Below are 10569 nucleotides of genomic sequence, written 5' to 3'. Positions count from 1 at the left end.
CCCCCCCAAAAAATTCATTTTATTCCTGCAAATTGTAAGTGGGACCTAATTTTCATGGGGCAAAACTTAAGATTTTTTTTTATTTCATTAAAATAGTTGGAACAACATAAGAGTGAATCAAAAGATTACTATAATACCCTTTTTACAACATCTGATACTAGGAGTGTTCAAAAAACTCGACCAACCACACCCGAAAATCCCAAAAAAACTCAATCCAAGTAATTAGGCACTTAAATTTACAAAATAGGCCAAACCGCATTTATTGAGTTAGAATTGAGTTAAAGTTTGAATCTAACTCATTCCAATGAATAGGGGAGGACCTATAGGCTAGGGAACGGGGTCTCATTCACCCGTTCAATCTAAAATTGTAAGAAGAAATTTTTTGAGGGTACAAAAAGTATACCCGCTAAAGATTGAAGGGTGCTTCAGAATATTTAAGAAATAACTGGGCTAAAGGTGCACCAATCTTAAAAATTAAGGGACCAAATGAAATCTGATCCATTTTCATGTCATTTCTCCGTACATGGGACTATGTCTATGGGAATGGGAGGGATCATTTATGAAATAGTAATTAAACAAAATACAAAGATGGAGGACCAAAACTGTAATATATTTGATTCTCCTTTAATAAAGGAGTGAGAGTTGGGAGTTCACATTTTTAAACACAAACAGCGCCGATAGCCTCCGCCTCTGCCTCTCTCGGCTTGAAGCTTCTGCCTGCGAGGTCTCTCACTCTCAGCCTCTCAGGCTCCGCCGCTGCGGTCACTTCTTTCGACTCTCACTCTGTCAGGCTATCACACTCACTCTCTCAATCTCTCGTTCAGGTTTTATCCATAACCTAACTCAAATTTAGAATTTTACCCTAAATTTGATATTAGTCATTTGCCCTAAATTGATTAGTTATAATGTTATACAATTATGTTTACATGATTTCATTGATTTCTTTACATGATTTATTTATTCATTTTTGAGTTTTTACATTTGAGTAGTATGTTAATTTGATGTTAATTTTCTTAGCTTATTTTTAGTTTTGTCAACCTTAGTTGTTGTCTTGTTGATGTTAATTTGTTTAATCAATCTAGGGCTCTCTAAATTTGGTTAGTTAATTTTAATTTGCATAACATTCTAATGAAGTGAAGTATAACGAGAATCAAATACATAAAGTTGAGAAATTCTACGAAATCAACCCAAAGAACTGATTAAGGCCCCTTGAAATCAACCAAAAAACCGAAAAATTCTCTTGAAATCAACCAAAAAACCTAAAAACACATCGGACGGCTTTGTGGGCATTTGATCCAATTTAAAGGTGCCTCATCTCGACAAAAATCCTGGGTTCGTCACCGCCTTCCTATACTAAAGAAGACGAGGTTGTAAATTGGACATTGTTGAGTATGCTGATATTTGCATCAAAATTTTGCTGGATGAATTCAAGTTAATCTGAAGTGCTACGAGTATGCTGATATTTGCATCAAAATGCAATTCAGTTTTGAATTTGGATAAGTATCATGCTTAAATTTAATAATCAAAGTGTAGTATCGAAGGATAGGAGATTTGTGTTCTCAGACTCTTTCAACAAGTGCTGTCATTCTTCTCTGTAGTAATTAACCTGCTACCTTGTTCCACATATTTTGATGGCTTGTTCATATTTGCACTAGATGCTTAGATGCAACTGGTTGATCTCTTTTCGTGGTGGCCTTTCCTATTTCTGTTGCAATTCTCTTACAATCACCTTATTTTTATGTGATCTCACCAAATTTTATGTGGGTTAAGGCTTGGTTGAATCGATTTGTGTGTCAGAGCGTTTAAGATTTTCATATATTTTCGAGCATATATATGCACTTCAAACCAAAAAAGTTGAGGATTAGTGCTGCTCATTTACTTAACCCCTCCCCCCCATATCAAGCACCATCAATCTGATTGGACATCATTCTCTTGAAGCTTTTAACACACTATGGAAACCGGAGCTTGTATTAAAGGATCAGATGGTGGCTGTCCAACATCATACTTTACCCGTGCAAGTTCCCTCCGTGGACAATCTGTTTTGCCTCCATGTCGTGCTTCATCTTATGTGGCACTTCCTCGCAGAAGTTGCACTTGCAAAGCAACTTTGAAGGAAGCCAATAATAATATTGAAGCTGTAGAAAAGGTAAGGGCTTTGTCCTGTTAGGTTATTTATTTACTATCATTTTTTATTACTGTACTATTAGTTCTAATAGCTTTTGCTCATCATTTTCTTGTTCTCTGTCTATGTAATTTCTAAATTCAATCTTAAAAGATCATCAAGCATTTCATGTTAAGCAATTTCTTTGACAACAGAAATCCATATTACGTCAAGTATGCTATCTCCTATAACCTGTAACTTATGCTGTTACTGCGGTCAAAATACAAAATATCGGTTATATCGATGATATATCGGTCCAAAATAGCGGTTAATATAATATTTCTTAGAATTATATATATATATATATATTATATGTATGCATCCATAAACATATCATATGCATTAATTAGAGTTTAGAAATATAGTTTCAAAACTAAAACATTACATAAACAAGTATCACAAAACAAAATAGGAAAAGTGTTAAAAAACGAGCTAATCGCAAACAATAAGCTTGAACTGTGAAAGAACCGAGAAGAGAAGAAGCGTGAATTGTGAAGAACCGAGAAGAGAAGAAGCGTGGGACTTAATATATGTGTTGACTGGTTGACCAAATAAAGAGGCCCAAAAAAATAAGCCCGACATGTAATAAAAAAGCCCAAAAATCGGTATATCGGACCGATTTTTCCATCAAAATATCGGTAAATATCGGCGATATTATCAGAAGCGATATTTTGACCGCTATTTCACCACCGATATTTTTCCAGAGTCCGATATCCGATATATCGCGGATATATCGGCGATATATCGCGATTTTAACAGCATAGCCTGTAACCGCTGCTTAAGAGTGCCAAATATTTCGTTCATCTTTGATTCGACATCATATGGTATCCATTAAAACTTGGAAAGATTGCGCCTGCCACCAGATTAGCCGTCAAGTAACACTTTTGCCATTTGAGGTTTGGATTTCCCACTTCGCCGACTGGATAATGTTTCTATGTGGGCATTGCTCAACTTAATGGTGCTCTTTAAAAAATTGTTAATGCACATCAGCACATGAACATTTTTAAAAGGCCAAAGAAGTAATTTCCAGCCATCTTCTTTCTCATTTTCGTGTTATTCAACTTGAGGATCAATTTAAATCTAAAAACATGTTCTAGGTTCTACCTCGTAATCATCTCTTTTTGCTTCTTAATTTTTTTTGAAAGTTCTTCAAAGCATGCTTATTCAAGATTCTCATTTTCATCTCAAAATCAAAACAAACTTGATTGTTTGAAACAAGATATGCTAAAGATGATTTGAAATCAGAATCAAAATACTCAAATTTGAACCTGGTGCCATAGGGGTTCAGATGGTGTTCCAACTGTTCATGCTTCTGCATGCTAATCTGTATGACTTGGGGATTGACAACTGTGGAGTGGTAGAATTGAATTTCAATTTTGTTGAACTGAACCATCGACAAAGCATTCTTATGTGATTTGCAAAGCTTCTGTCTTCTTTAGGTTGGCCGTTCCAAGTCAAATATGACTAGACATATGACTTCGGCGAGGTTCTATAGATTACTCCATTTTGTATTTCCACACACAATTTTTAATAGCAAAAGGATGACAGCCATGTCTACGAGGTCATAATTTTTTGTAATTTATTACTGAATTTGATTTTTTTTAATAGTGAAGTGTTTATTTTTTAGATTTACCAACTAAACTCCCCTTAAAATGGGGTGTGCGTTGCATATTTCTAACTTAAGGTTTTTATTAGATGGACCTGTTAAGTTGGTTAGTTTTTGTGCACAAGGATTTTGTCCAGTGGTTGAAAGGGGGATTTCTGAAGAGCAATGACAACTTGCCTGATAGTTTGGTGTCAGAGATTGTACTTTACTCGAAATATTATCTACTTATTTGATACTAGTTGGTTCATATTCAAGTTGAATATGACGAACGTGGCTCTGTTCTTTTTGTATGTATTTTCTTTCTGTAAGACACTATTATCAGTTTGCCACATCATGTGTATTACATTAATATATGCCTTAGAGGCCAATGGTTACAAAGTTAATTTTCATGTATCCTGAGTCCTTACTGGGACTTGAAATGTGAATTATGTTTGATGCATGGTTTATGTACTTGCTTAAGTATATTTTACTTTCTTCATGATGGAAAGACCTAGAAATGGGGCCCAGTTGATTGGTTGTATATGGGACTGATAAGACTGCATGTGTTCTTATTGACTACGATCAGCTCTTTTACCATTTTAGGAACCAATGTAATTATTACATAGTTATATTTGTATACTGTACTTACATCGCTGTTTATTGTATCTTTCTCGATCCTGCATTATACTCTCCTCCTTAACTCGAATAGAGAAAACATATTGGTGATTGATCGCAACAAGGGGAATGGTTTTGGAACCTTTTAAGCTCCCATTATAATGAATTGCTGAATTGTATAATTAATTTAACAGTTTACATCCTTAAGTACCTTAGTACCCTTTTTATATTGCCTGAAAGATTACTTATGATTCAGGTTAAAGTGAAGTCTTCTGAATTTTCTTCTGAGATGGAGCTCTCAAATTTAACAGCCATAAGTCCCCTGGATGGTCGTTATTGGAATAAGGTTAAGGATTTATCCCGCTATTTGAGTGAATATGGTCTGATCTACTATCGGACCCTGGTTGAGGTAGGTTGCTTATTTCATCATCTGATTGCTTATCATGTTGATCTAGTTGCTATTGTGCCATTTTTTGTGCTATGAATTCTCAGAACATGTTTTAACAATAATGATATTAAAACTGTTACATATCCTTGTGTAATTCTAAAGGTACAGGAAGATAGGTTGGATACCCCATAGTGATTTTGATGTTTGATAGTTTCTTTTCTGTTTTTGTTATTTTATAATTTCTAAACGTACAGTGATTCAATTTGTCGGAGCTTCAGTTAGGACATGATAGAAGGCTGATCTTATCTCTCTTTCATGTGGAACCACCTGACCTTGCTTGTCTATTTTATTTATCATCAGAATGAACCAGCATGTTGCTTCTTTTTTTGATGTTTGATTATTCAGTTTTTTTTCCCTTGAACTTAGATCAAGTGGCTGCTGAAGCTCTCACAAGTTCCTGAAGTATCTGAGGTTCCCAGCTTTAGCAATGAAGCTCAAATGAAATTGCAAGGATTGATTGATGGATTCAGCGATGCTGATGCAATGCAAGTGAAGAATATCGAGAGAATAACTAACCACGACGTCAAAGCAGTGGAGTATTTTCTTAAAACAAAATGTCAAGAAGATCCAGAAATAGCTAAGGTGTGTATCTATTATGTGTGCAAGTTTCCTAGCATGTGTAAATTCTGATATAATCTTATTTCTGAACTCTACATGTAGAATTTTCTTTTTCAAATGGCAATGCCAGTTGTGTAGGCATGTAACATCTTGATTGAATATTTGAATCAATAAATGATCTCCCTATCCCTGTCCCTATCCTAAATTCCTAATGCGGATATCAATGAACTCATACAGGTGCTTGAATTTTTTCATTTTGGCTGTACATCTGAAGACATAAACAACCTTGCACATGGATTGATGCTGAAAGAAGCAGTTAACTCCGTTATTCTTCCGGTTATGGATGATTTACTTAAGGCAATATATACGATGGCAAAGGCTAATGCTCACATTCCTATGCTTTCTCGGACTCATGGACAGGTAGTTTTTTTTAATTGTGGAACCATCTTTTCATTTGTTGTCAATGGATGTCTTTCATACGAAAGAGAGCGAATAAAGGAAATCCTTCTTTTGAGCATCGATTTTCTGTGTTTCTAATATTAACTATGAATTCCAGCGGCACATGTAAATATACTCACCAAGAGTGAGAATCATGCATACTGGGTGATGCCTTCTATTATTTAGCCTTACTGATGATGTAACCTTTCTAATCGGGAGCCGTTTATATCTTGAAATTTCTGTTAGTTTATGACATCTGTAAGTATGAATTGGGTACTCAATTTTTTTATGTTGTTCTGTAGCCAGCTACACCTACAACGTTGGGAAAAGAAATGGTAATATTTGCTGAGAGGCTGAGCAGAGAAAGGCGAGATATTTCCCAGATAGATATATTGGGGAAGTTTGCAGGTGCAGTTGGTAACTACAATGCACATGTTGTTGCATATCCTGATGTAAATTGGCCACAGGTTGCAGAGCAGTTTGTGAACTCTGTTGGATTAAGCTTTAATCCACACGTGACCCAGGCATGTTCTACACACCTGGCTACTTTAGATATGTTTATTTCTTCCTATTCTGTTTATGCATGTTTCGGTTTTCTGGCTAATCAATCATATTAAGTAGATGGTAGGAGGGGAAGTCCTTAAACTGGTATAGCTGTTCTATTGTCCCAAATTAAAAAAATCTTATCAGCAATTTGAAATAGTTATTAACAAAGCTTTCTTATCCTTCTCTTCAATCTTTGACTTTAGACGTGTTTGATGACTTTTGGCTATATATGAACTGTAAATTAAAACAACTATCTGAAGTTGCGGTAGTTGTTGACGAAATATCTGAAACCATATCTTTGATGCAGATTGAACCTCATGACTACATGGCTAAACTTTTCCATTCATTCATCCGCTTTAATAACATCTTACTTGACTTTGATAAAGACATATGGGGCTATATCTCTGTGGGCTACTTCAAGCAGGTGCATGTTTCAATGTACTTTTTTGTCATAATTATAAGTACTTCTTATCAATAACTATTGGATCTTGACATTGTAAATAGTTGTGCAGGTAACTAAGGCCGGTGAAATTGGATCATCAACAATGCCTCACAAAGTGAACCCCATTGACTTTGAAAACAGCGAAGGCAATATTGGAATAGCTAATGCAATTTTAGACCATTTAAGCATGAAGTTGCCTATTTCACGTTGGCAGGTATATATACCTAAATGGCAGGATTTCGAGGCAATGCCTACTTTACTTAAGTTTTCTGGTTAGGAATATGACCTTGATGTTTTTGCCATCACTATGCAATCATTTACTTAACATAATTGCTATCACATTTGCAGCGTGACTTGACTGATTCTACCGTTCTGAGAAATATCGGTGTGGGCTTGGGTTATTCACTTCTCGCTTACAAGAGTGCACTAGTAGGAATTGGGAAGCTTCAGGTAATAAAGGAGTTGAATTTTTGATGTTTCATGGAAGGTCTTTTATACCCGAAAAAGTTAACTTCTCTTGTAGATGCCAATCATTTAAAATAAAATGAAGTAGAAATAAAATTCTGTTTGCATGTTTATGCATATATAAGTTGTAATGCTAGCTTTCGAAGTTGCTTTGTTGGCATTCTAACCCACAATGAATTGGTTTTTAAGTGTTCACATAAACTTCAATTGTTTGGTTAGAATTCAAACTGAATGTGAACATCATCCTTCTGAAAAAGAAAAGGAGTATGTTGTCTCGTAGCTTTCTGCTTGTTCTAATTTTTTCTTTTGTGGTAGGTCAACGAAGCTGCCTTAAACAAGGACCTGGACCACTCGTGGGAGGTTCTTGCTGAACCAATACAGACAGTATGTATCTTGCTTTCAAAATTTATATCTTCTTGAAAATGGTTCTGTTACATTGTTTTGCAAGATTGTGAACGTGTTTACTTTATATTTTTGTGTTTCAGTTGTTTTTTGCTCCATATTTTATTTATCATAACAAAGTATTCATAGACCTAGGCATAGGGGAGCAGGATTACTTATTTACATGATATGCTATAAATAACCATAAACCACTCCAAGATTTCGAGGTGGATTATTCAATGGTGTTCCATGGGACTGTTTCCCAACTAGTTATTTTTACTTTTTTCTTCAGTTCATTTCATTACTCCCTCTTTTACAAAATAAATGCAATGTTTTAATTGTTGATTGAGCATAGTTTAGCAAAGATTTTTGACTATGAGTCACATATTTAAAATGTCAGAATAATGACGAAACGAGAGAATCTTATGGACTGAAATCAACATAATTGATTACTAATGGGCATAAATGTGATTTTGAATTGAAATTTTGCCAACATGGGAAATGGTTGCATTTATTGGGAATTTGTTATATATATTCTCGTATGGAGTTCTTTTTTGTTCATTTAGATGTCATGGAAATTGTCTGCGATTTCACCTATGGAGATGTTGGTGGATGTTTGTATGTGTAGGTGATGCGAAGATATGATGTCGAGGAGCCTTATGAGAAACTGAAGGAACTTACGAGAGGAAGAGCAGTTACGAAAGAGAGCATTACAGAATTCATTAACGGGTTAGAAATACCGGTTGAAGCAAAGACAGAGCTCCTGAAGTTGACCCCCCACAACTATGTTGGAGTTGCAGCTCAATTGGTGGAGGAAGCATGTATTAGGGCCAATGTTTAAAGGTTAGAAGAGGTAACTATAACTACATCTGGGATGGTTTCATTACCAAATTTCCTTCCCTTGTAGGCCTAAGTTTCAATAAAATTTTGGTCACAATCTTATTGCTGCAAATGAGCTTCTTGTTATGAACAATTTTTGAGGCACTGCCTTTGTGATTTTAGATGTTTTTAAACATCTCTTCACATGCATGATAGAAATCCATCTCGTTTCCGTATCTTCTGTGTTAATGCTTTTTTTAGATTTATGACTTCACAAGTTTAGCTAAAAAACTTTTAGGGGTCAAATTTTTTGAAGGAAATAAGTTTTGGAAAGCTTGAAACAAACTTGGACAATGATGAAACAAACTTGGGCAATGAAGAGATTAGGGTGCTCAAATACCCGATCAATCTAACCTAACCTAACGCGAAATAACCCAACCCGATATTTAAGCCAGTTGTAAAATCTTCAAAACCGTATGTATTGGGTTGAAATTAGGTTACAATTATTTGAATCCAATCCAACCCGGTGAACCTTATACCCTATTATTTCTTCGATTTAATTTAATTGTCAAGTCTATAAATATGTACATTAGATAATCACACCATCACGTACCCTATTCATGTACATATTGTTCTCCATCTTTATATAACTCCTTTGTATATATGTGAGACATTTAGTGATTTGATCTAATATGAGTTTTTAATTAAATTTATGGCCTCTTGACTTATTAAAAAATGGTTTTATACTCATTAGAAAGTCATATATTTAATTAAAATCTCATTTAAAGTTATATAACTAAATATCTTTATATATATTCAATAAATGTGAATATGTATATGCAAATTGAAAAAAGTAGTCGAACGTGATATATTTGAGATTTAGAAATGATGGATAACTTGTACCAAATGACTGATAATGAAAAACGAATTATAAGTAGACTAAACAACATATTTTAAGATTAGAAGAATATTTTAATGTACCAAAATATCAACCTGACTAACATGGCGATTTGCCCCGCTTTGTTGGGGACCAGTTCACCCGCCCCGTTCGAGGCAGAGATTCCTTGTAGAAATGGGTACCGGATCCGAGGCCAGGTAATGTATTCCCCAACCCGCCCCATCCCCATATGTATATAAATAAAATCATATAATTTTAATGTGTTGTATAATATAGTATATTTTTCAACCAATTTTGACTAGTTTTTGAACCATTTATTGTTTACCGGGGATAAACAAGGGGTGGACCGAGGATAGGCCCAACAAAAACCGAAGAGGAGTTTCGATCCCCATACCCGACAAACTCGTATGATTTGAGATGCACTTTGGTTTAGATTAAGATTTTTCAAACCACGAATATTGGATTTGGTTGTTTAAATTTCTTTTAACCCGATTAACCTAAGGAATACCGTCTTTCATGGCGAACCTCACTTCTCTCGAAAGCATATCGGCCCTCGACAATAATCTAGGAGGAATACCGTCTTTCATGGAGTTTTGGAATTTTGTTGTTGGAGATGATAACAGGAAAGAGACCTGCAGACCAGATTTTTGAAGAAAGCTTGAACCTCCATGGCGAAGTAGCGAACCCCCCCCCCCCCCCCCCCCCCCTTCTTTCTTTTCTCTCCAAATTCAAATTCATATTTTGTATTTTGTAAAACTACCGTTACGATTATGCCCTTCGAATATGATTTCCCAAAATTTCTAGAACTCATATTCTGGAAATTTCCTTGTCATTCAAATATAAAATTTGTGAACCCATATTTGGTTTTTTGTAAAATTGCTGACTGTATGCGATGAATTCAGAGAGTATGGTCTTGGAAGTGAGATGACAGGTTTTAAACCTCCATGGCTATGTGAAGATGGTGTTCCCTTATCGTCTCATGAAAATCATTGAACTGACACTCTTACCTATCCACAAGAAAGAGATGGAATTTGCAAATACCAACCATCGTTACAGTGAGAATGAAGGAAGAAAGTGGACGAAGCCATGATTTCATTGGCAAGAATCGGTTTTGGATGATAAAACAGTGAATGGGTACACAACTGGGGTGGTGGCGCAGTTGGCTAGCGCGTAGGTCTCATAGCAAATCTGAGTTATCCTGAGGTCGAGAGTT

General features: G+C 35.3%; 1 protein-coding gene across 2 annotated transcripts; it reads left to right on the top strand.

Moving 5' to 3' along the window:
- The first annotated feature begins 680 nt into the window (after positions 1 to 680).
- LOC112520306 (adenylosuccinate lyase-like) lies at positions 681 to 8691 on the top strand. 2 transcript variants are annotated; one of them, XM_025128644.1, is made up of 11 exons: positions 681 to 824; positions 1939 to 2146; positions 4618 to 4770; positions 5176 to 5391; positions 5605 to 5787; positions 6108 to 6329; positions 6659 to 6775; positions 6864 to 7007; positions 7142 to 7243; positions 7574 to 7642; positions 8268 to 8691. In XM_025128644.1, the coding sequence occupies exons 2-11, from the start codon at positions 1952 to 1954 to the stop codon at positions 8478 to 8480; spliced, it is 1614 nt and encodes a 537-aa protein (XP_024984412.1). In that variant the 5' UTR covers positions 681 to 824; positions 1939 to 1951; the 3' UTR covers positions 8481 to 8691. The 2 variants fall into 2 exon arrangements, with proteins under 2 accessions (XP_024984412.1, XP_024984421.1); XM_025128653.1 differs by lacking the exons at positions 681 to 824; positions 1939 to 2146 and adding an exon at positions 2568 to 4537.
- The last annotated feature ends 1878 nt before the right edge of the window (positions 8692 to 10569 follow it).

The sequence above is a fragment of the Cynara cardunculus genome, assembly GCF_001531365.2.
Source record: "Cynara cardunculus var. scolymus isolate 2C chromosome LG 1, CcrdV1, whole genome shotgun sequence".
NCBI lineage: Eukaryota > Viridiplantae > Streptophyta > Magnoliopsida > Asterales > Asteraceae > Cynara > Cynara cardunculus.
The sequence above is the reverse complement of the archived record's forward strand: the minus strand, read 5'-3'. Positions and strand labels throughout refer to the sequence as shown.

Coding starts and splice junctions, on each gene's coding strand:
- LOC112520306 (XM_025128644.1), top strand. CDS start 1,952: ATGGAAACCGGAGCTTGTATTAAAGGATCAGATGGTGGCTGTCCAACA. Junction 6,776..6,863: donor CTGTGGGCTACTTCAAGCAG/GTGCATGTTTCA, acceptor ATAGTTGTGCAG/GTAACTAAGGCCGGTGAAAT. Junction 7,244..7,573: donor TAGGAATTGGGAAGCTTCAG/GTAATAAAGGAG, acceptor CTTTTGTGGTAG/GTCAACGAAGCTGCCTTAAA.